The following is a 27,100-nucleotide window of genomic DNA, read 5'->3' as shown; positions in this document are numbered from 1 at the left end:
CAGATGGATCAATGGGCTGTGGAGTGGCAGATGGAGTTTAATTTAGATAAATGCGAGGTGCTGGATTTTGGGAAAGTAAATCTTAGCAGGACTTATACACTTAATGGTAAGGTCTTAGGGAGTGTTGCTTAACAAAGAGACCTTGGAATGCAGGTTCACAGCTCCTTAAAGGTAGAGTCGCAGGTAGATAGGATAGTGAAGAAGGCGTTTGGTATGCTTTCCTTTATTGGTCAGAGTATTGGTTTTGAGCACAAGAGTTAGGAGGTCATGTTGTGGTTGTACAGGACATTGGTTAGGCTGCTTTTGGAATAGTGCATGCAATTCTGGTCTCCTTCCTATCGGAAGGATATTGTGAACCTTGAAAGAGTTCAGAAAAGATTTACGAGGATGTTGCCAAGGTTGGAGAATTTGAGCTATAGAGAGAGGTTGAATAGGCTGGGGCTGTTTTCCCTGGAACATCGGAGGCTGAGGGGTGACCTTATAGAGATTTATAAAATCATGAGGGGCATGGATAGGGTAAATAGACAAGGTGTTTTACCTGAGGTGGGGGAGTTCAGAACTAGAGGGCATAGGTTTAGGGTGAGAGGGGAAAGATATAAAAGAGACCTAAGGGGCAACTTTTTCATGCAGAGGGTGTATGAGTGGAAAGGGGTGCCAGAGGAAGTGGTGGAGGCTAGTACAATTGCAACATCTAAAAGGAATATGGATGGGAATATGAATAGGAAGGGTTTAGAGGGATATGGGGTGGTTGCTGGCAGGTGGGACTAGATTGGCTTGGGATACCTTGTTGGCATGGACAAGTTGGACTGGAGAGTCTGTTTCCATGCTATACATCTTATGACTCTATCTGGAGTGTTTGTTCCTCTTATCTGCTGTTATAAGGTTACTTTTGCTCCTATTCCCACACTTGTGTCATTAGATAATTACTTTTAAATCCTCTTCCCCCTTCCTTTGATCCCATTCCTTCTCATCTTACCCTTGCGATATTTGAAGATACCCTCTGCATTTCCATTGTTTGACATTGAACTCTTTTTTATTGTAAACAATTCAGCTTTGTCACCATACACCTGTTCAATGAATGATTTTCTTTCACTGCTGTCACTTCACACCCACTTCTTTGGCTAATTTGTATATTTCCAGCATTTTATATTTATTTACTGTCACTAACGGTTTCATTAAAACACACACCTCTTTATATGAATGGAATTGGTCTGGCTGATTGCTGATTGGCATCAGACTGCTACAACTGAATAATGGTAATCTTCTTATGCTTTGTGCAATTGAAGGGAAAAAAGCTCTACACACATTGGCTGAGAATTTAATGCCATGCAGTGTATGAGCTATACCAAGGCAACCAGACTTAGAAACCTTAGGAGAGCTTGCACTAAGATCATTCAGATCCAAATCATCAATGTGATTGACATAGCCTCAGAGTATTAAAAAGAGCTTGTATAGAACTTATTCTTCTTCTACTCCTCAGAAAATAAAGGAATTAAGAGACTTCAAACCCGAGGAACTGATTGCTGGGACTGTGATTTAAAGCTCTACTATATTACAGGAAACAATTTCACCATTGGAACAAACAGTACCCTTGTTTTGTTTACACAATGCACAATTACTAACATCATAAATCCTCTAACAACAGAGCCTTGTTCATAAAATTATTTGAGGAGGTAATTTAAATTGGTCCAGTATTGCACTGAGTTGTATGTTCCTAACCACCATTTTGATAAATGTTATTGGTCCTAATAAAAACTGTTTTATGTCCAAATTTATAATGACTCATATCCCCAAAAATGTTTTCTTTTACATCAAACAATGAAGAGTTTCAGGAGTGTAACTCTCTTAGATCAATAGCTTTTCTCTGCATTTTTGAGACATACTTGTGGACGAAACCTGTTATGTAGTCGCTAGATGTTTGCATTTGTCTCACTGCACTGATTTTTTTTTACTAAAAGCCCTTTCTAGTTTATGAAGTTTCAGTCTTATGGGGAGCAGGAAAAGACATTGAAATTTCAAGTCATTAATTACTGTGGATCGAAACTAGAAGATTAAAATAATGTCCACTCTGACACCTTGCTTATTTGGACATTCTCCATGTGTCAGCCTGCATAATGATTGGACTATGCAGCTGTGGTAGACCTCATACTTTTCCAAGTACTGTGGTTACGCATTATGAAAACACGTAGGTTTTCCAGAAGTGGTCAATAGTTAGCAAGAAACTTTTTGAGTTTTCCTCCCCTCTGCAACTGCCTCCCACAGCCTCGAGGCACTGGGGCCAATTGCATTCCAGTACTGCAATTCCAGCTCACAGGGACATATTGTCTTTTGTCATTCACACTGAGAAACAAAATAATTGGCTAACACTTTTAAAAAAAATTAAGTGAGGCTTCTAGACTCATTCTCAGATCCCAATATTATGTGGGTAGGTCAGTGGGGAGGCCAGCACCACACTTGTTCCACTTAGTGCTCTTTGGCATATAACAGCCCAATCAGTAGTCATGAAAGCAGTTGAATCTTTTTCCCTTTCATTTCCTCAGGTCCATGAGGAACAATTCTGCTGATCCTGGTACACAAGATTGTACTGTTCTGTTACCAGTACCATACATGGTCCTCTGAGATCACCTCCCCTGTTACAGCTCCGTACACTATTGGCCAGTGCAGCATAGGATGTGGCTGATTTCCCACCCTCCCGACCACAGAATGAGATACTACATTCATGCACTGACGCCAGAAACATTTATTATTTTTATATCCAAAATGAACTAGAATTGATTTCCTCCCTAAGAATCAACTTATGAATCTCCTTCCAATTTTGTGACAGACATGGAGCACGAACAGGTTTATAATATAAATAATTTAGTCCAGCTGCACTCTTCTACTAAATTCAGGGCTGACAAAGGATGTAATACGAGTCATTATGTTTTTTGGACAAGTAGTTTGATAACCTTTTGTTGGAACACATATGACTGAGAAAAGGCTCATGTACCCAATAAACAGTCGTGAATGACTATCAGCTCTGATTTGTCAAAGCTGTTATGTTAATTAGTTAAAATTGATAAATTAATTGGTTGAGCAAGTGTAGCAAAATATAAATGTATATATGCTTTATATAGAGGTTATGTATAATATATCATTTCAACGTAATATATCATTTCAATTCCACCACAATTGCAATTAATTACTTTTTACTGGTGAACAGTTGTGTAGGCGTATGTGACCACTGAAGCACAATATTTCCACCTCACAATCATATCTATAAAATGGAGCAGCTATCCTTAACTATTGCCAGGAAAATATTAACAGCATTCAAAGAAAATAATGCAAATCAAAATTACAATTAATAATCATGAATCTCAGAGGATCTCATTTGGGGTCTGGATTTGACTTAAATTGGTAATCCTGTAAATCAGTACAATAGGGATAATTTACTTTAGGCTAACCAGATTGGGGATCAACCGCAACTTTAGCAGAACAAATTTATATAACAAATATCAAGTACACCTATATACACATCAGCGTAACTACTGTTCAATTTACTTCTTGAATATGTCTATCATTATCAAAATTGTGTTTAATAGTTATCAAAAGAAAAAAAATGTTAAATTGTAATTTTATGGATCATGTCTTACATAATCCTAAAGACTCAGGAAAGACTGCAGTTAATATTTTACTAGACTCTCCAATGAAATGAAATTTAATTTTATAAAGTGAATTGTTGAATCAATTTATTATCCTAAAGTAGAAGATAAAGTATGAGAAGTATTCAAATTAAACAACATCTTTAGCATTTGTTGTAGAACACCAAAGGAATGAGGATACAGTGAGGCATTATCATGGGTACCATATGTTCACCCTCAATCATGAAGAGTATCTGGGTAGTTGTTGCTGGTGCAGTTCAGGCTTGTATCCCGTTATCTGATCCCAACCCTTCCGACAGGTCCGGACTATCCATTCATGCTCATCATCATCTGAAAGTACAGACAGACATTTCCTTGTAATTTGTCAGATGAAAATGGAACTTTGCCAGTAAAGTTCAGACTGCAGCAAGCTGCAATTACATTTAAATTGACTCAATCGCTCAGACCCAAACATTTGTATTTTTTGCATGTTCAATCAGGGAAGGTTCCAATAATGCACTCTTTGTTATTTTATGACTTATGATGGGCATCATGTCAGACCACCGCCTCCTTGTTACATCAATTACATCTGCTAACTTGCACTTTTTGTTGGGTACACTATTCTGCTCAGTGTGGCCATGTTCTGTCTTTTAATAGTGCATGATAAACATATTCCAGCTTCAACAGAACCCTGTAGGATAATTGCAGTGGATTTTATGGCTAATTTGAATCAGTGCAGCTGCAACCTCTTCAGTGGTAACCCATGAAACAAGATGAACTAGCCTATTGTCATGAACAAGGCTTAAATCCTTCCCTGATTGTTCATAATTGGTGACGATGGCCTTAACAGCCACTTGACTAGCCTTTTCACACTCTACCTGGCTGTGTGGCCACCAAATTAAATCCCAGATGCCCAGGCTGATTCCTGCCAGCTGCATGGAAACTAACTACTTTCTCTTATTCTCCCTCGTCCTGTGACACTGGGTCAAACTCAAGAAACAGATTTTATCACTTTTTAAAGCACAATTAATCCTTGTGGTTTTATTCGTACCAGCTACCAGCTAACTATAATTACCATTTAGCTTAACTGCAATTGTTTGCATATGGTAATTAAAGCTTAAATACAATTGCTCTGCATATTCTCACCTTTTATATAATTTACTCTTTGAGACTGCAGCTACATTTTCTCCTTTCAACATAACACAACTCTATAATCAACTGGAAATTGTTATTTGGCTGATATTTGATCATTGGCAGGATCTCAGCCTTACTGTTTTATTTTTGTAAAGGAATACAATATTCAATATTTTAATGTATTTTTCAATCATTTGTGTAAATAATGTGTCAGATAAATATCATCTGATATAGCAAGACTTTGAAAATAATCATTTTGTATGATTTCATATAATGTCATAAAATTTAATATTATAAAGTGCACTGTTCATAACGTATTGTTCTTCTCCCAAAACACTGTTAAGAAGTAGGATAGCATTAAATAGGCTTCTACTTTCCAAGGTAACATTCTGTTCAAGTCATCTTATGATTTAACAATGACAGAAAACATTATTGTACTATATGCCAATATTAGAACTTAAAGGTTTACTTTTTAATGCTTCAGATTTTATTTAACTTTAATGCCGAAGTAAGAGTGTAAAATGGCATTTGGCCTTCACACTTGCGCCTACCTTCTCTCCAATATTCTCAGCACGGTAAAGCAATGATTAATATCTGCTGCAGAATATAATATGTTTTCAATGTTTAGAGCTACATGTTCAATTATGGCACAACTTTTGCAAGCAGATCTGAATTTCTACTCCTGCATCACAACATCTGAACTTTCTCAAGAATCAATCCTGGAACCCCCCCCCCCCCCCCTCCAATTAGTAATTTATGTGTTCAGATGTAATTTTCACCATTAGTTCATTTAGAGAAAACAGATATCTGGTCCTAAAAGCAAACAATGTTAAAGCACCAAACATAATAAAGATCAAAAACTAGACGTTTACAAAAATGGATCTTTCCTGGAACAAAGAAATAAGGCAGCAATCAAGGTGGCCTGATAGTATAAGCAATTTACTTCACACTATAAGATGAAGTTCCATGGTTGAATTCTGTTTGAGTTTCATAATTTAACTTTATCAGTCCTTGTCAAGATTGGACACTGGTTTGTACTGAGAGTTTCAGAGAGATGTAAGTGGAAAGCTGATATTATACAGTCAGCCTCATCTGAATGGTGCCTGTCATTCCTGTTTCATGTGACAGTGTTAGCAGAAACCTTAGGTCATGAAGATAAATTTCTTCAGCTAGAGGGTGGTGAATCTGTGGAACTTATTCTTCAAGGCTATCAAGGCCAAGTCATTGAGTGTATTGAAGACAAGGATAGATAGGTTCTTGACTAGTAAGGGAATAAAGAGTTAGGGGGACAAGGCAGGAGAATGAGGTTGTGAAACATTTTAGCCATGATTGAATAGTGGAGCAAACTCGATGGGCCACCTGACCTAATTCTGCTCCTACAACTTATGGTCTTATGGTTATCATCTGCTCCTTTGGATTAAACATTGTGAGAAGCAGTAATGTAGAGGCAAAAGATCAAGTGAAAACCACTTAAGGAACACATTACTTACTCCGAGAAATGCAGTATTACCTGTGACACTTTAGCACACAAATTCTTCTAAATGACATTAAACACTCAGAATGGCTTTTGAATACATAAAGCTTTTAGGAACATTCAGTATCTTAATGAGAATTTACAGCTACTATGAATTTCTTTTGTGGATAATGACCCAGATTTTGCTGAAATGGAGTGTCTTACAGTAATGCCCGTTGGTTAGACTTGTTCCAATACATTCAGATTTGTGCATCGTTGCTGGACGTACATACAAACTGATCACTGCGTGTCAAGGGCGATAGCATGTTTTGAACCATGAAAGGTGGAAACAACAGTATATCTCTTTAACCAATAAGATTTAAGATTGATAATCTGAGAAGGATGTGGAATCAAAGTGAACAGGTTCAAGACAAATCAATCTCAGAGAAAGTAAAAGAGAGGGAAACAAAAGTTGAATTGAAAGACAGAAAAAAAAGGACAAAAGGAAAAAGACAATATCTCCTAACACCAATTCACTAATTGAAGGAATGAGATTCTACATTTCATATTGTTCATTTTCTGAGCATAAGAAGTTGATTAGCCGGCAAACAATTGTCAAGCTGTTTAAAAGGTACTTATGCTATTGCAATGACGTTGCTCCTTTAACAAGGTTATGCAGAGTTTGGCTTTTTTTTCCCAGAGAGGTCGTAAATGAAACAGACTCTGAAAAGTCTGGGGTGTAGGGTTTTAGGGCCAGTTTGATAATAACTAACAGATACTGCCTCAAGCAGAGGCTTTCAAGTTTGAAAAAAAACATTTGTACAATGAAAGGGGTGTAGTCAATTCTGCCAGTTTAGCTTTTCTCTGGTTTGGTTCTTTTTTAGCAGTAGTGTGTAGAAAGGCTGCTGGACCCAAAGAAACAAGTCCAGGCTGCTACTCTCTGTCTCTCTGACTTCTAGCCTGTAAGAACCTGTGTTTGATTTTACCTTTTGTGTCAAGGGGTGTTTATGGGGATTGTTGCAAGTATTTGGAACACCATCATGAAGTTATTCGGTATTCTGTTTTCTGTTCCTTGTGTTTCATTCAGTAATCTTGTAAATAAATTCTGTTTTGTTTGAAACGAAGTGGTTTTGGTCAGCTGATCCTCACCTGGGATATCCACTTTACACTTGCTTAAAACAATTAGCAATGTTAGGGTCTGAACTACCTTCTTGAAATGTTTTGATGGGTCTGGCCTGGTCCATAACACTACTGATTAGTAACCTTCACTTTCCATTGCAATTTTAAATGGAACAGTCCCATGAAGCCTACATGGAGGTTAACAGCAAGATGTTGATTCTTGAAATTAAATACAGAGAAAGGAAAATTGTCTAGCTATTTGTCAGGATTTGCAATTCACATCTCTTCCTCATCACATGTCCCTAGCCAATTTGCACATTCCTAATGGAATGTATCATTCACATGCCATCATGTTTTTTTCAGAAAATTCTGGGTTAATATATTTATTTCAGAACATTGTATTTCTATTAACTGAAAAACATGGAGTGGGAATATTCCTCAGACTTCACTTGTATTTTAAAGGTAGACTCATTCTTAAATTAATATCCTACGTTTGAAATAAATGTTTAAAAAACCCTCTATTTAGATGAGGCTGCTAAATGTCAGAAAACCCTGCTCTTTCCTTGTCAAGAACAAATTAAACATAGGACTGCCAAAGGAGGGACTGTTTTACACCCTGTTTATCAGTGAACAAAACATCAGTCTCTACAGAGAACTTTCAAGCATGTGGGTTAAAGGCCGAGGAACCTGTGCATCCTTTAAAACCACTCCCAGACCTAAGAGAGAGACAGCAGCACTTTTTGCTAACCTGTCTGGTCTTTGGAGTCGAGTGTAGAGCTTCCTGAATGTTTCCTACCATCTGCTTTTGCTAGCTTCAAGTCCTGGCCAGAAGCCTTGGTGTTTCCTGTCCCTTCCTGCAATGTCTACACAGAAGTGGCTCTTGATACGTCCCTTTCATCCCAGCCTTCTTCCTCAGATCCTCCCGTCTGCAGCTGTTCATTTACTCTTCCTCTACAGCCCTGGCCTTCTGGCCCACACTATCTCTCTCAAGGGAACCCAGTTCCTTTGCATATTGGATACCAACTGCTTCCCAATTGTTTTTTCTCTTGAAGGAAGGCTGTTGGCATGTATCTTTTGTAACACACCCCTCGTAATTTATTTAACTTCTATAATTTGAGAATAAACTCAAGGCAGTTTGATATACGTGAAATCAATTTTTGTGCAGATAAAATGAATTGTTTATGAAGCACTAGCAGATACTTCTGTTCATGAACAGTCAGAAATATCCCAGAGGAAAAACATGCATCTTATTAGTTCCAAAAAATATTAATTCTTGAAGTTCATAGACTGTTAATTCTATCTGAACTCGCAGTAAGGATTTGTTAAATTCTCTGCGTAGGCAATGGGATTCATTAGACAAATTAAATTATTTTAATTCAGAGCATTATTAGATTAACTTAAACATTATTCAATATCCTTTCAGTATTATTTCATGTCAAACAGCCAAAATGGCACCAAACTTGAAGAGTTCTGACACATTGTTCAAAGTTCATTATTACTGCAAGAAACATGGATACAAAAATGTGTCTATGCATTTAAACATAGAAAATAGGAACAGGTGAAGACCATTCAACCCTTCCAGCCTGCTCTGCCATTCAATATATTAATGGCTGATCCTCCAACATGGTACAGTGTTCCTGCTTTAGCCAAATACCCTTTGATCCTTTAGCTCTAAGAATTATACGTATCTCCTTTTTGAAAACATTCAATACTTTGGTCTAAACCACTTTCTGTGGCAGAGAATTTCACATGCTCACTCCTCTCTGAGCGAAAAAAAACAAAGAAATAGCATGGGGAATTACATGACTGACGCTTGTCCAATAATAGATGAAAGATTAGCACAAAAGAAAAGGAGACACTGGAAATTAGAATTAAAAACAGAAAATGCTGAAAACACTCAGCTCAGGCAGGCAGCATCTGCAGACAGAAAGGGAAAAACAGAATTACAGAGGATTAAGAATTAACTGTTAAATTCCAGTGTTAACAAATATTTAAAAATAAAGATAATTTGAATTGCACTGTGAAAAGGTTCAAACTACCAGTTCATCATTTAAATCTTCACAGCACACTGGAGAAACTTAACAAACATACCAGCATTACGAAGAAATTCACGATCGTAACCAGTGATTACTCTGGTTAATGGGTTATAAAAGCCATCACCACAATCATAATGTCCTTCTGGAATTGTTCTAGGTGGATCCAGGTTTGTGAGTTGAGATCGACCTTAGCCAAATGCAGAAATATCAAAAGATTATAACAACATCCACTAAATATGATTAGGATATCAGATGTATGCCAGTCAGTTCAGCATTAATAATTAAATTTAACATTGGTACACTATAAAATATGGGAGCAAAGCTTGAGTGCATTTTAATTATTCCCCAGGCTAAATTAACCCTACAAAACAGTTTTATTGTTTTTTGAATTGACGTTCTGAATGTCCATGAAAATTCTGAGTGTGAAATGGCATGACGCACTGTAAAGATAAAAGCTCTACCATGTAACATATAACACTAGTAATTCCAGTCACACTTCAAGAACTAAACTCTTATATATTTATGATATCCACAAACATACTTATTAGTTACTCTGTTCTTTGTGAAAAATTCAAAGGCTCTGATAACACACCTGCTGGTTTCAATCCATTACATATTTCAGTGTAAAAGCGTCTGTCATAGTGATCACAATATGTCCAATCATCTTCTTCATATTCCAATCCATCTGCAAATATGTAGCTACCCTAAAGGGTAAGTGTAGCCAATCAAGAAGTATCAACTACAGGTTATAAGCATGGCACCACAGACGTCAGAAAGATGGAAGACATGTAAATTTATTTAATGAGCAAAGATGCTATTTTTATGAGTAATAAATATTTTAAAAATTTGTAAGTTAAGTTATGTTTGTCAGTCATAACGATTGGCAAAAGTCTGGTAGTGCTCAAAAGTATTCAAGGCAGACCTGTATTACAGCACCTCTGTCCCAGGAAGCGACATATTTGCTTCCATTTGGAAAGTATAGGGTTCCATTGCCATGAAACATGCCATCTTTCATTCCTCCCTCATATCTTGTTTCTGTTGGCAGCGTATACACCCCATTGCCCTCCATCCTGAGAAAAATAGAAAGAAAAATAGGATGCAGAAAAATGAACTGTTGTATCGTTACAGCAAAAGTTAAACACCCCAGAGATTGGAGATTTGAAAGAAAACTAAATGTGCTGGAGAAACTCAGCAGATCTGGTAGAATCTATGGAGATGGAAACAGAATTATTGTTTTGCATGTAATATGACTTCTTTGGAAGGTTGCATAATTATTGGTTGGCTATCCACTGTTGTAGTGAGAATGAATTAGACAGGATAATAGAGTTTCTTTCTAGTATAGTAAGATTTGTCTTAGACCTTTTAAATTGAATCAATTGACAATAGAAGTGGTAATGAATCAAGTAAACAAAAAAGATTTATCCCATTATCACTCATTTTGGCCGTGCAGTACTAACACTTTTATCATTTACTCGCTCCTGACATCCACCCTATCATAGCTCTTCCCGTTAGTCCACTTAATTATTCCTCCTGTTTCATTTAATTAAAGTATTACTTCTCTAACATTTCATAGTTCTGATGAGAGGACGTTAAGCTGCAATTGTCCTGCCTTGACCTGCTGAATATTTTCAGTACTTTCTTCTTTTTATACTACATTCCTAACATTCACAATACTTTCTTTTTGTACATTTGTGGTCAATTGCCAGGAAATTCTTCGAAGAAAATTGGAAATTGATTCCATAGATAATTGGATGTATTCCTCAGGAAAGAAAGGCCTGTGAGACATTATAGAAAATGTCTCACAAAGAAATTCTCACATTATAGAAATTATAGGATCAACCAAGAACAGTCAGCCACAGTTTCAAATAACTATTTGGTGTTTCCAATATTTGCCACATTCATAAACATAGTAAAGAAAGAAAAAGGGTTGAAAGATACACTAGCACAACATGAGATTTGTTCCTGTCCCTAATTTTATACAGCAGTGAAACTTTGGTGTAGACTTAGTATTCATCAGTAGATGTCCCTGGCACAATTAAGAAATAGTAATTTATTTTTAAGTAAAGCTCATGACATTCTTTATTAAAAATATAAAAACACATTTGTTATTCTTGGTGATTAACAAACTATCAATAAAACTGTAATCTGAAAAATCGCACTTCAAAGCTCCACACATTGCAACTTTGAGAACCTTTAACCGTGGCCAAAAACAAGCATTCTTTCCAGGTTTCCATTACTAGAGGAATTTCAGGCCCCTATTGGCAGAAAATTGGTACTGCATCAATCATTTTTAATTCGTGTGACCTCAACTATTGAAGAGCGCCAGCATTATTAAACACGATATGAGTGGCGATCGAAACAATTAATTTTAAAATGTGAAGAAATATTCATAAAAACATTGTGGATGTGTTCGGGCTTTACAAAACTCTAAGTGACTATAGAAATTGATTTTTGTTCATGGTTTATGATTTCATGTGAACCTAAAATGCTATATGCTTGGGGTGTAATCTTATAGAGATCTGAGCAACATGGGTTATGGTGACATGTATAGAAGAACTGGGCAGCAAGTTGAAGCCCATCTTGATGTTGGTAATATCTTGTATTATCCTTTATGCTTTTCACAAATGGTGAGATTCTCACTAGGCAGCAGGGAGTTGTCAATTGATGGTGATTATTGTTTGGATATGCCTTCGAAAGAGATCAACTTACCAAATTGATATTCAACCTCCCATCTTACCAAATGTATCAAAGAAGCTTGATGTTAGGAAAACCTAACAAGAAAACCAGAATGAGATCCTGGCAGATTCAGCTTGTTGTTTGTTCCAAAAGATCTTGAAGTTGGAAAGGGGACACCAGGGCACACCTCTTGGGCACAGGCCACATGCCCCACATGTCCACGGATATTGGCATCCAACTTTTCCAACCTCTAAGAACCCTCATGGCATATGTCTGGTTCATTCAATCTGACCCGACCTGGATAATCACAGCTTCTCTAACTTGCATTGCCTTGCCTTTTTGTGTTTTGGTCCCTCACCCAGAGTTACCAGGCTGATATTACTGCTGTCTTGCTGTGTCATTCAGCACAGACACAAAGCCAGGAAGCTTGTCGCAGTTATTAGCAGGCCTCAATCAAGTCAAATGGGGCAGCCTTTGTTCAGGGTGGCCTAGCACAGTAAGTTGAGGACAGAAACAGGCCCAGGCCCAGTTTGAGGGAGACAGAGTCTTTAACCTGTCCTCATTAAAAAATATGGAGCTGGATGATAATCTTTTGATTTTTCTGTCCAATTGTGGGCTGTTTCCATTATGGAATGAGGCAGAGGCAGATAATAATGGAGATGAAAATGAGTGGCACTACTATTACTTGGAGATGTCCCAAGTGAGTGAGTAGGCAGTATAGAGGGCATGAAGGGCTAGTGGTGCTAAGGGTTGGGGTTCTTGAGACAGACGGAGTGAGGGAAGATGTGCAGAAATTAGTAAGAGGGGGAGAGCATGAGCATTGATTGGAGGTAGCAGTGATAGAATGAGTGTGAAGTATTCGGAGAGTAGATGGTGAAATTTACACTGGAAGAGTGGAAAAAGACTTTGATCTTCTTCCTAAAGTGCTGGGCATTCCTCCAGTCAGTTGAAACTGATTTAGCAACGTTGGACAAGGCTGGCACAGTCTAGTGTGTGATCCTGAGGGAGGAGGAAATCCCACATCAGCACCACCCTATTCATCAGGACCTCCAGGACCCTGCTCACAAACAATGGTGCTGTATTCCCTATCTGCCATGTCGGGACAAATATCAGGAACCATGCAAGGCAGTTTCAGACTGACTGTGCTTGTCTGAGTGCACTAAGGGTGTTCAAAGATGGCACAGGCACAAGGGATGCCAGTCTTTCAGCAGGTATCTTGTGAGCTGTTCTGGAAACACCACATGGTAAGCTCAGATGATGATTGGTGCCATAATGTATAATGGATAATTAACGAGAAAGTTTGGTAGAATACAGTCAGAGAACTCATTAGATCTCACATTGACATATCCTCCAAAAAACCCAATGCAACTCAACCAAAAAAGGGTGAGTCAGCCTTTGAACTCATTCTTACCCATATACCAAGATGATTTCTGGTTTGTTGTAGTGGGATGAACAACAGTTCAGTTACGCTTTGAAAACAGTGATTTAAGCCAACTCAATTTAATTCTCTTTCTAAAATGTTTATTTTAAAGTATTTTAAGTCTACAGAATATGAAGTCTTCTAAATTTAAGTACAATTAAACTTGGCAGAACATTGATTTTGGGCCAACATTTTAGCAACATTAAGAGCACAGTATGCATTCATTTACAAGCTTAGAAAGTATTAATCTAAAGATTACTGCTGCAGGTACTTGCATATCAACACTTAGTACAAGCATTTGCCATCAAACATTTCACAGCTATGGCAGAGGCATTAAGCAGTTTAGGAAAGGCTTTAAGCCATTTACTTTAAACTAGTGGCTGGAGAAGTGACATCATAGTTACATATAAAATGGAATTTTACAAAGGAGGACCAGCCTTTTGCTTTAGACTGGGGCGGGGACTGTGCAGAGGTCTGACATTCATACAGGAATAGAAACCAGATAAGTATTATCAAATAATAAGTTGCTTGATGAATTTTTACTGAATTGAATTGAATTGATTTGAATTTGCTTTATTACCACATGTACTCAAATGAGTGCAGTGAAAAGTTTACAGTTGCCGCATTACAATGTCATCTTAGGTACAAAAGTAGCCAGGAACAAAAAAAAAATTAGAAAAGTAAAGGATTAAATTCACTTCAGTTCCAACCTTTCAAGAGGTTGCTCTGTGAATAAATCCTATTGGGAGGATTTTTTTTTAACCAGGTATGAGTACTTTAATGAGAATGCTTCTATAGGTAAGGGCATTTAAGTTTTACATTTGTACAATTATAGAAAATCTTGACATAGCAACATTTTGAATAGTTTATTTTGTTCAATTTCCTTTTTTTTGTAAAATATTTATTGGTAGGATTCTGTTGAGTCTTCATTGGTAAGTCTGCTACTTATTGTCATACCGCCATCATTAAGTTAATCAGTGATACAAATTCTTTAGGCATTACTTAAGAAACAGCTGGATGTGACTATCAGAAAAAAAAGCAGTTAAGAATTCAGATTGATGGGATTGTCATGAAATGATAAAACGAGGGAATGAGAAAGTTTACAGCCTTAATTCTGTCCTTAAACATTTAGACTAAAATGTAATGTTGAATTATAAAACACATTTGCTGCACACTAGAAAATAGACAGGCAGGGAGGGTAAGGCAATTAAGAACATTTGCCTTAACATCAGTGAATCTGTGTAAACAGGACACCAAGTGACAATATTCACGGCTGTTCCCTTGTGAAATTAATAACAGGGTTTGATTCTGACCCCGAAACAAAACTCAGTATCAACTAACTTCTCTCCCAAATTATTGTCCTTCACTGTTATTTGTCTAGTTAAGAACATGCAGTTCTTTTGTAAACTTTTTGTATAAAGGAAGCCTGTTTGTGACAGTACAGCAGAGTAGCCTGCGAGGGCTCTTAAACGAAAAGTGATATCCTACTCTCCTGGGTTATTAGAACCTAGCTAGTTCAGCTTATAGGTATCAGTGTTATGTTGTAACAGTGATGCTACTGATAAATAAAGGGGATGACTAAAATTAAACTAAACTGTAAGAGGTTTTTTTTATTCCAGACTACCAAAGAGTATGATCTCCAGGACAAACCAAGAGATGCTTACAGGTTGAGTCCACAAGGAATTCCCTGGGCTGTCTCAAATCTGTACTTTAACACCACCGCCGATGCACAGTAGCAGCATGTGTACCATGTACCAACTGCACTGCAGAATTTCAGAGTCAAAAAGTGTGGCGCTGCAAAAGCACAGCAGGTCAAGCAGCATCTGAGGAGCAGGAGACGCTTATGAAGGACTTATGCCCAAAACATCGATTCTCCTGCTCCTCGGATGCTGTCTAACCTGCTGTGCTTTTCGAGCACCATACTGTTCGACTCTGATCTCCAGCATCTATGGTCCTTACTTTCTCCTAGTCGCTGTAGAGATTCAGTGAGGTTTCTGGGACTAAATCTTCCATCCCAAAACCATTACTATCAAGAAGCACAAAGGCAGCAGATACTTGGGGAAACCACAATCTACAAGTTCCCCTTCAAGTAATTCACCATCCTGACTTGGAAATAAATTGCCAATATATCAGTGTTGCTGACTCAAATTCCTGGAGCTCCCTTTCCAACAGCATTGTGGGTCTACCTAAACCAAATGGAATGCAGTGGTTCAACAGGCAGCTCAACACTACTTTCGCAACTAGAGATGTGCATTATATATAGAATCCCTACAGTATGGAAACAGGCCTATCAGCCCAACATGTCCACACCAACTTTCTGAAGAACATCCCACAGGCTCACCCACCCTATCCTATCACTGTAACCTCCAATTTCCCATGGCTAATCCACCTAACCTGCACATCTTTGGACTGTGGGAAGAAACCGGAGCACACGGAGGAAACCCACACAGATACGGGGGAATGTGCAAACTCCACACAAATTGTCGCCTGAGGCTGGATTTGAACCTGGGTGCCTGGTGCTGTGAGGCAGCAGTACTAACCACTAAGCCACTGTGTCACCCCATTACAAGATGATCTAGCCAGTGATGCACACATCCCAAGAAATAATAAAAAATTACCATCTAAACTAATTAACATAAGCTTAGGGATCAAATAATTGATAAATTATGTTGCTTAATTGAAGTTGGTAAGAGTATATTGGAATATCTGCCATCAGCGTAGAATACCGCTGTCACATTTCTTGAGTAAGGAAATTACAGGGCTGAATTTTATCAAAAATTGATTAGTGTTAATTTCTAGGTGTTTCATCAAAGGTATCGGTGTGTGAATTTCAGTTTTCCTCACGTTATTTTCTACAGCTCACCTCAGTTCAATAGCTATGAAGCACACCTCTATGGTGCCATGCTCACATTATTGTGCACTCTGCAAAAGCAAAATTGTTCAACACAACTGGGAAATCCTCAGCTTTCCAGACAGGGCACCATATTTAAAGTTCACCCGTGTTCGAAGTTAAGCAGTGTAAGCCAGGAGTTGACGTTCACAGTGGATATAGTAGGAGGTGAATGAAAAACAAAACCTTCTGAGGGCACACAGGTGGTGCAGGTGACACGTCAATGCAAATTCAAGTTCACATTAATAAATATGTTGCCATTTTATATCAGCAACCATCTGATCAACTGACTCTAACTGTAGCTAGAAAAATGAAGCTCTTAAGTCTATCCATCCTTGGTGCCACTACTATCTTCGAACCCTGTTTTAAGGGATTGCTACCTTTTCCCTAATATCCAGTGTAGCATAACATCTTTTCACTGTTTAATGTTTGACCATTACATGCTGAAAACCTTCAAATAGTTGAAAACTTTCACTTTTATTCAACAACACCAAAAGTGAAGAAAATAAATAAATAAATAAATAAAGGTTGCATTGCCTCTGGTCTAAATAGGGGCTGCTTGTGTTTTGACAAAAAACAAATTTCCAGTCAATGAATGATTTCTGCATCCAGCTCACATCTTTTGAAATTGGGTGTCAATTAAGTGTTGCGTCTGACATTGCTGTGCTCTGTCCTGCCGAAGGTAATGTACCATTTGCACAATGTTCTCATTTCTCTCCTCGTAAGACTGCTACTGCTGTGCCAACTCTTTAATGTCCATCAATTCCCCTCTTTGTCTGCTCCAGTTGTGCAGAGAACAGCATGCTAGGATTTTGTGGTATCCTATGTCTTGACTATACTGCGGTAATCCAGAACAATCCAAACATGAGAGCCTCATTGGTGAATCTCATCAGTGTTGGCCCTGCTCAAAGAATGGGCTATGCTTAGTTTCAGTCAGGGGTTGCATTTACAAGGATGTTGCCAGGGTTGGAGGATTTGAGCTATAGGGAGAGGATGAACAGGCTTTGGCTGTTTTTCCCAGGAGCATTGGAGGCTGAGGGGTGACGTTATAGAGGTTTATAAAATCATGAGGGGCCTGGATAGGAAAAATAGACAAAGTCTTTTCCCTGGGTGGGGGAGTCCACAACTAGAAGGCATAGGTTTAAGGTCAGAGGGTAAAGATATGAAAGAGACCTAAGGGGCAACTTTTTCACGCAGAAGGTGGTATGTGTATGGAATGAGCTACCAGAGGAAGTGGTGGAGGCTAGTACAATAGCAACATTTAAGAGACATTTGGATGGGTATATGAATAGGAAGGGTTTGGAGGGATATGGGCCGGATGCTGGCAGGTGGGACTAGATTGGATTGGGATATCTGGTCGGCATGGACAAGTTGGACCGAAGGGTCTGTTTCCATGCTATACATCTCTATGACTCTATAACAGGTTCATCAGTCATGGTTTCAGAGAATAGCTGTTGTTTCTGAGTAAATCATCACCTTTTGAAACAAACATGAACATGACAGTTCTTAAGGATATGGAATTTGTGGCAGCTTACAAAATATCTTGCACACATTTCTGAGATGTGGTACCAATGATCACAGATGAATTGTACCTTGATGGAATGGAACCAGTTCTGTTGATGAAATCTGCTGCATAATGATATGGTGTTCTCAATGTGTTGTCTGTACTGTGTGTAGGTCCTTGCAGCTGGGGGAAACAAGCTATGTTGGTAAAGCCTTCTGCCCAGGCTGTAGCACTGACATTGTGGATATAGGTTTGCTCGCTGAACTGGAAGGTTCGTTTTCAGACGTTTCATCACCATACGAGATACCATCATCAATGACCTTCTGGATGAAGCACTGGTGGCATGGCCTGCTTTCTTTTTTCTTTCCCAAGGAAACCTAAACACAAACAGAAAGCAGGCCACGCCACCAGTACTTCATCCGGAGGCTCACTGATTATGTTACCTAGTATGGTGATGAAATGTCTGAAAATGAACCTTCCAGCTCAACGAGCAAACCTACATCCAGATCCTCAACCTGAGCTACAAATCTTCTCAAAGCTTGCTAACTGACATTGTCACAGGTAAATGGGATGAAGTGGTGTGATTTGGCACAAATTGCATTACAAACAGCCCTGATGTATTTAGGGTTTGAAGCTTCTGAGGCCCCAAGTGGATCCTGGAAAGCAGTTGTTTTAAAAGCCAACATTGAAGTTTAGCACAGCTGTCACTTTAAGGCAACTGGGATAGGATGGCCACGTCCCACTTCAGGTGACAGGTCTTGTTCCAGTTGTTGGTATACTTCTGTGACATCCTCAGTCCTCAATGGCAATGTGTCTCAATCATCTGGAGAAAATAGCACTGATGATGAAAGACCCTGGGCCTCCTGTCCTTTTCCACTTTCTGAAGGCACCTTTAGCAACAACCTCTTCATGTGGAAGCTATTTGACAGTGAATGGAAGTTGCGGCTGGTCTTGGGCTTATTGATACAACTGTTCCCCTTCCATTTCTCTGTGCCATCACAGCACCATGGTCACAGATACTATAACTCCAGTTGTGGCTGGATCCATCAATCACACTTCCTATAAACTTATGTGAGGAATATCAGAAACAGAACAGATTCTTAGTAAAGTGAGCAGTCAGCACTCTCAACAGATGGCAGTTTAGCATATTTCTTCGTATAGAGGGTCATGGAAAACTCTGATAAAGAGGACCATGAAATATCCCTACATTTGACACAGGGACCTTATTCCTATGAATGCAGCATTAGCTGTACCATACAAAAAAGTAGGCGATTGTAAGTGCTGTATGATTACTGAAACCTGGCTCCCCCGTGCAACCCACTCATTAGCTACATATAAGAGCATCTTGGTGAATACTTGTAGTATACGGTGAGAGGAAATCAGCTCTGTGCTCACATATAACCTCGGATTATCTTAGCAAACTATAACCTATTTAAGGTCACCAGTGCTGACTGCTACTTCACAAAGATGACTATGATCAATATTCAATGACCAATGACATGATCAAGATTGCATGTGACCAGAATTTGTACCTAACTGTGTTAAATATTGCATGCATTTCACATGCAGGGTATTATGATTACAGATGTCTTCAACCTGTACTGTGGAAGTGTTGGTTAATGAAATTGTCCCTTGAAAGGCCTCACATCACTCACAAGAAGAGCCCATGTACTTAGATAGAAATAAACTACTTACTCTGCCCACTCATGGTGTAGTTGCAGAGATTTCCATGGAAGGCATGGTCGTGATGACAGACTGAGTCACAGACTCCACCTGGTAATCAAGGGGCTCCCCTGAATCGACATGTTTCTTTCTTCCTTTCACTCCCTGTATCAGTACTGACATGTCACCTATTCCCACCCATTTCTTTCATTAGCCACTGCATTGCCAACATTACCCCTGAATCCCGGCCATACAACTTTGTCATGTCAACCATTGTGCTGCACTGTATGCCTACCAAAGCCAGGCTGGCTGTTTGTAACTGTTGCTGATCCCCCCTCAGTATCTTGGTCCTCCAGTGCACAATTGTCTCCCACCCTTATACGTTGGGTTTTCTCCTTCACAACTGCTGTCACCTCAGTATCCCAGCAAGCTGCCTCCAATCCCAACAACTGACTTGCCTAACTTCTGAATCACAGTAGTGCCCCCTTGCCTTTCATTGAGCTGATCTCCAGGTCTGATTGACTTGGACAGGCAGCCATAATGAATGTTCAAACCCCTGACTGATCTCTGTGCAGCTCCACAACTGATGTACCATGAATAGCTGCAAAGGTTGCACTGGGTCTGCAGAATTGTTGTGGCCCCACTCCATGGACTGCAGTGATATGGAATCCCAACATGGACTGAGATCAGATGTTGCCTTTGATTGACTGTAATGAGGCTCCTTGACAGTCTGCCGTGACTTGACCCAAGACTAGGTTAGATTTGGAAACATGGTTATTTGGTTGAGGCACATTCAGTGTGTTTTTCATGTTAGCTGCTGGATGTGCTGTAGGTATAACATTGATGAAGTATGGTGTCATATATCCCCTTGATTAATTAAGGTTGACAACCATAACAACGTAAAAAACCTTGTGTTTGCACTGAAAGTCAAGGTAATTCAGAAGTACTGTGAGTCTTTCAATTCTGAACCTGAGTGTACAGTGCAAAAAGGCAAGGCAAAGATGTTGTGAGCATCCAAAGTAAGGAGTCCTGAGGTCCGCTTGAGATGGATGCTTATCCTAGCATCCAAAGTGTCCTGACAACACCTTAAAATGAAAGTTGCCAACGTGCTCCAAAATGCAACACTGATTTGGAGAACTGTATTCTAAGTGAGTCGAAATATCCATGATGATGTGGTTGGCTGGTGCATGTTGATGCCACCTCCGTGAACAGAATGTGCAGATAGTCTCAGCCTATGGAATACACCCAGATATCCAAGATGGAGCCACAGAAGATCAAGGGACAAGCTGGAAGCACCAGCTGCGTGCACTGATTTTCATGTCAGCATTACCATTTCCTAGTTTCTATGCAGAGCATGGAAGAATAGGAAAATGTATTTCAATGAGTTGAGATTAGCTAATAATGAGATATAAATGCATACAAATATGCCTCTTGCTGCTGCGAGATTCTTGACTCATCTTTCATAACCTGGTTGCAGAATGGGACTTTTATTTCTCAATTGAGAAACTAATTTTTCCAAATTTGCCCTATTTCCAAACTCACTCACCATGCCCACATCCTTTAGGAATGGGAAAATTCATCCTGTATGAACAGATATAAGGCAATCAGCCCAATAAGCTCATCCCACCATTCTGGATCATAGCTACTTTTCCACACGGTTTCCAAATCCCTTGATGTCATCAGTGTCAAGAACTTTATTGATTTCTGTCTTGAACCTGCTCAATGATTGAGCTTCCACAGTTGTCTGGACTAAAGAATTACATAGTGCCACCACGCTCAATCTTAAATAGCCTGCCCCTCCGATCGTGAGATTATGTCCCATGGTTCTACAATCATCAATCGGCGACACATCCTGTTTCTATTCACCTTGTAGTGCCCTGTAAGAATTTTGTAAGTTTCAATGACATCACCTCTCATTTTTTCAAAACTCTAGTGAATACAGACTCGTTAAGCATCGTTACTTCATTTGCAATGAATGCTGACATGCCATGCACCATCTTAATTGCTTGTTGTACCTGAATGCCAACTTTTGTGATTGATAGACAGGTCCCTTTAGACAACCACTTTCTCAATCCCTTGCCATTTAAGAAATATTCTGCTTTCTATTTTTTTCACTAACATGAATAACTTCACAATTATTTACATTAATTTCATCTTCTAGCCCAGTTACTGAGCTTGTCCAAATTATTTTTAAACCTCTTGCACCCTCCTCATGACTTGCGTTCCCACTCAGTTTGGCAACATCAGCAAATTTGGCAATATTACAATAGGTCTCACACCTATGAATGATTTATGTAGACTATGAACACTAGTGGAGTTAGTACTGATTCTAATAGTACCCCAATAGTAACAGGGTGACAACCTGAGAACTATCCACTCATTCCTGCTCTCTGGCTTTTGTCTATTAACCAATTCTCAATTTGTACTATTATATTCTCTCAACTTTATCTTTATTTACTAACTTCCTGTGTGGGACCTTATCAAAGCCTTCTGAAAATACACCACATCCACTGGTTTGCTGGTTATGTTCTGGTTATATAGAATGTAAAGTATATCAAGAACCTATTTGATTATGAAATTGAATAGAAAAACTGAAAACAAGGATGGAAAGAAAAACATTCATTTATATAACACCTTTCATGATTTTGGGATGTCCCAAAATGCAACACAACTGATGAACTACTTCTTAAAAATCACAGTAATTATTGTACAACAGGAAATGCAGCAGCCAAGTTAAACATAATAAGTTCCCAAGCAATATAGTGAAAGCCAAAAAACAATTTCAGTGTTATTGATTGAGGGATCAATACTGATTAAACATAACAAATTGCTCTTTGAATAAATAGTGTCATGGGATATTGGAGTCTTGGTTTAACGTCTTGGTTAAAAACATTGTGACACTGACACAATCCCTGTACTGCACTGGAGGGTCAGCTGAGCATTTTTTGTGTTCAAGTCACTGCAGAGAAAGTATGGACCTTCTGATAACCTTCTGACTCAACAGGTGAGACTGCTTTCTCACTGAACACCAGAAAATGAAATCAGGCAAGCCACTTGGCATCTGACTGGAGGGGAAAGACAACAGATGAAGGTTTTCATTTTCCAGCTGAAGTGTTAATCTGGTTTCAGAACTTCTGAAGAATACATACTTGAAAGGATTCAGAAAACGTTTTCAAGAATGGTGCCAGGGTTATAACATAGAACATTACAGCACAGTACAGGCCGATCGGCCCTAAATGTTGCACCGACCTGTGAAACCAATCTGAAGCCCATCTAACCTACACTATTCCATTATCATCCATATGTTTATTCAATGACGATTTAAATGCCGTTAAAGTTGACGAGTCTACTAGTGTTACTACTCTCTGAGTAAAGAAACAACCTCTGACATCTGTCCTATATCTATCACCCCTCAATTTAAGGCTATGTCCCCTCCTGTTAGCCATCACCATCTCACTGTCCACCCTGTCTAATCCTCTGATCATCTTGTATGTCTCTATTAAGACATCCCTAACCTTCTTCTCTCTAATAAAAACAGCTTCAAATCCCTCAGCCTTCCCTCATAAGGCCTCCCTCCATACCTGGCAACATCCTAGTAAATCTTCTTTGCACCCTTTCCAAAGCTTCCACATCCTTCCTATAATGCAGAGCCCAGAACTGTATGCAAAACTCCAAGTGCAGCTGCACCAGAGTTTTGTATAGCTGCAATATGACCTCATGCATCCAAACTCAATCCCTCTGCCAATAAAAGCTAACACACCGTATGCCTTCTTAACAACCCTATCAACCTGAGTGGCAACTTTCAGGGATCTATGCACATGGACACTGAGATCTCCCTGCTCATCTACACTACCAAGAACCTTAGCATTAGCCCAGTACTCTGTATTCCTGTTACTCCTTCCAAAGTGAATCACCTCACACTTTTCCACATTAAACTCCATTTGCCACCTCTCAGCCCAACTCTGCAGCTTATCCATGTCCCTCTGTAACCAGCAACATCCTTCTGCACTATCCACAACTCCACCAACTTTAGTGACATCCACAAAGTTACTAACCCATCCTTCTACACCCTTATCCAGATCATTTATATAAATGGCAGTGGCCCCAAAACAGATCCTTGCGGTACATTACTCATAACTGAACTCAAGGATTAACATTTCCCGTCAACCACCACCCTCTGTCTTCTTTCAGCTAGCCAATTTCTGACCAAAACTGCTAAATCACCGTCAATCCCATTCCTCTGTATTTTCTGCAATAGCCTACTTTAGGAAACCTTATCAAATGTTTTACTGAAATCCATATATACCACTTCAACCGTTTTACCCTCATCCACCTGTTTGGTCACCTTCTCAAAAAACTCAATAAGGATTGTGAGGCACGACCTACCCTTCACAAAACAGTGTTGACTATCCCTAATCAGATTATTCCTTTCTAGATGATTATAAATCTTCTCTCTTATAATCCTTTCCAACAATTTACCCACAACTGAAGTAAGGCTCACTGGTCTATAATTTCCAGGGTTGTCTCTACTCCCCTACTTGAACAAGAGGACAACATTTGCTATCCTCCAGTCTTTTAGCACTATTCCTGTAGACAATGACAACATAAAGATCAGAACCAAAGGCTCTGCAATCTCCTCCGTAGCTTCCCAGAGAATACTAGGATAAATCCCATCTGGCCCTGGGGACTCATCGATTTTCACACTTTCCAAAATTGCTAACACCTCCTCGTGAACCTCAATCCCATCTTGTCTAATAACCTGTATCTCAGTATTCTTCTCAACAACATTGATTTTTTCCTGTGTGAATACTAACAAAAAATATTCATTCAGCGCCTCTCCTATCTCTTTGGATTCCACGCACAACTTCCCACTAATGTCCTTGACTAACCCTAATCTTACTCGTCATTCTTTTATTCCTGACAAACCTATAGAAAGTTACGGTTTTCCTTGATTTTACCTGCCACAGACATCTCATGTACCCTCCTGGCTCTTCTTAGGTCACTCTTTAGTTCTTTCCTGGCTAATTTCTATCTCTCAAACGCCCTAGATGAACCTTCATGCCTCATCTTAACATAAGCCTCCTTCTTCCTCTTGACAAGAGATTCAACTTCTTTACTAAACCACGGTTCCCTCGATCGACCACTTCCTCCCTGTCTGACATATACAGGCTTATCAAAGACTTGCAGTACCTATTCCTTGAACATGCTCCACATTTCAGTTGTGCCCATCCCCTGCAGTTTCCTTCCCCATCCTATGCACCCTAAATCTTGCCTAATCACATCATAATTGCCTTTCCCGCACTGTGGCTCAGTGGATAGCACTGCTGCCTCACATCACCAGGGACCCGGGTTCGATTCCAGCCTCAGACGATTGTCTGTGTGGAGTTTGCACATTCTCCCTGTGTTTGCATGGGTTTCCTCTGAGTGCTCTGGTTTCCTCCCACAGTCCAAAGACGTGATGCTAAATTACCCATAGTGTTAGGTGCATTAATCAGAGGGAAAAGGAACTGGGTGGGTTAATCTTCTGAGGGTCAGCATGGACTTGTGGGCCAAATGGCCTGTTTTCACACTGTAGAGAATCCAATCTAATTTATAACTCTTGCCCTGCAGTATAGTAAACGTAACCGAATTGTGGTCACTATCACCAAAGTGCTCACCTATCTCCAAATCTACCACCTGGCCGGGTTCATTACTCAGTATCAAATCCAATGTGATAGTCCTCTTGTTGGCTTATCTACATACTGTGTCAGGAAACCCTCCTGATACATTAGACAAAAACTGACCCATCTAAAGTACTTGAATTATGGCGTTTCCAGTCACGATTTGGAAAGTTAAAGTCCCCCACAACAACTATCATGTTACTTTCACTCCTATCCAGAATCATCTTTGCAATCTTTTCCTCTACATCTCTGGAACTTTTCGTATGCCTATAGCAAACTCCCAACAGGGTGATCTCTCATTTCCTGTTTCTAACCTCAGCCCATACTACCTGAGAAGAAGAGTCCTCATCAAATGCCCTTTCTGATGCTGTAATACTGTCCTTTGCTGTAATAATGCCACACCTCTTTTTTTGCCACCTTCCCTGATCTTACTGAAACTCCTAAACCCCTGAACCTGTCCCTGCTCTATCCATTTCTCCGAAATGACGACATCGGAGTCTCAGGTACCAACCCATGCTACAAGTTCACCCACGTTATTCCAGATGCTCCTGGTGTTGAACTTCAAACCACCTTCCAGCCTGCCAGCACAATTACTGCGACCTTGAAATCTTATTCATGACCTCATTACTCTCAACCTCCTGTACGCTGGAGCTACAATTCAGGTTTCCATCCCCTTGGTTGGAGGGTTTGACTTACAGAAAGAGACTGAATAGGCTAGGGCTATTTTCCCTGGCACATCAGAGGCTGAGGAGTGACCTTATAAACCATGAGGGGTATGGATAGGGTGAATAGCCAAGGTCTTTTCCCCAGGGTAGGGGAGTCAAAACTAGATGGCAAAGGCTTAAGGTAAGAGGGAAAAGGTTTAAAAGCGATATAAGGAACAACATTCTCATGCAGAGGGTGGTGTGTATACTGAATGAGTTGTTACAGGAAGTGATGGAGACTAGAACAATTAGATTCAAAACACATCCGGATGGGTAACATGAATATGAAGGGTTGAGACAGATATGGGCCAAATGCTGACAAATGGGAGTAGATTAATTTAGGGATATCTGATTGGCATGGATGAGTTGGACTGAAAGGTCTGTTTCTGTGCTGCACATTTCTATGACTCAATCGCATACTGGACTCGAAACATTAACTCTGTTTCACTCTCTGAAGATGCTGCCAGACCTGCTGAGTTTCTCCAGCACTTCATCTGTTCAATATAAAGAACTACGGACTCTGGAAACCTGAAGCAAAAATACAGAGTGACTGGAGAAATTCAGTAGTCCTGGCAGCGTTTGTGGAGAAAGACACAGAGTTAAAGTTTCGGAGTCCAGTGACCTCTGTTTTCTCTCCACAGGTTGTGAAAAAGGACTTTCGAAACTTTAAGTCGGTTTTCTCTCCATGGATGCTGCCAGACTTGCTCAATTTCTCCAGCAATTTCTCTCCCTCTGTTTATTTCGGGTGTAGTCGGTCTGCGGTGAAATTTGTGCTGAAGAAAGAGGCCGTGGACTGCATCCCAGGGGAACCCAGAGCAAAGCCCTTCTCCTAAGTCGTGTCCTTGGTCATCGAGAAGCTGGCATTTCAGTCCGCTCCCCCCCCATACCTGCCATTGTGATAGTCCCCGATGTAACTGCTGCCTGTGTACTCCATGGCTTCAGGGTACAACGCAATCACCATGGCAACGCCCTTTGACCCGACTATCCCCCCCAATTAAAAAATCAAAATGAGAAATCAATCCCTAATAAATTAGTTACACATCTCAGAACAATTAATATTTTAACATGCGCACAAATAAATACGGTGAAAGCTAAAAGTGGAAGTTTAAACACATTTGACATTTAAAAGTCAGCCTGGTTTTGATTTAACCAAACCCGCTAGCCACCATTGATTGACAGTCTGATTATCCAATTAGCTACAAGATTATGGCCACGCCTGTCA

The 27,100-nt window shown here is 39.5% G+C and overlaps 1 protein-coding gene across 1 annotated transcript; it reads right to left on the bottom strand.

Annotated features, from left to right (window-relative positions):
* Positions 1-1,405: 1,405 nt before the first annotated feature.
* morn5 (MORN repeat containing 5) lies at positions 1,406-26,880 on the bottom strand. The gene is made up of 5 exons (XM_043720109.2): positions 26,766-26,880; positions 10,285-10,432; positions 9,955-10,066; positions 9,418-9,549; positions 1,406-3,971 (listed from the first exon to the last, which is right to left on the bottom strand). The coding sequence occupies exons 1-5, from the start codon at positions 26,837-26,839 to the stop codon at positions 3,862-3,864; spliced, it is 576 nt and encodes a 191-aa protein (XP_043576044.1). The 5' UTR covers positions 26,840-26,880; the 3' UTR covers positions 1,406-3,861.
* Between the last annotated feature and the right edge of the window lie 220 nt (positions 26,881-27,100).

This window comes from Chiloscyllium plagiosum, unplaced genomic scaffold (assembly GCF_037043375.1).
Source record: "Chiloscyllium plagiosum isolate Xiang-an unplaced genomic scaffold, Cpla_swu_hap1 HiC_scaffold_21, whole genome shotgun sequence".
Taxonomy (NCBI): domain Eukaryota; kingdom Metazoa; phylum Chordata; class Chondrichthyes; order Orectolobiformes; family Hemiscylliidae; genus Chiloscyllium; species Chiloscyllium plagiosum.
This window is presented reverse-complemented; position numbering and strand designations above follow the sequence as displayed.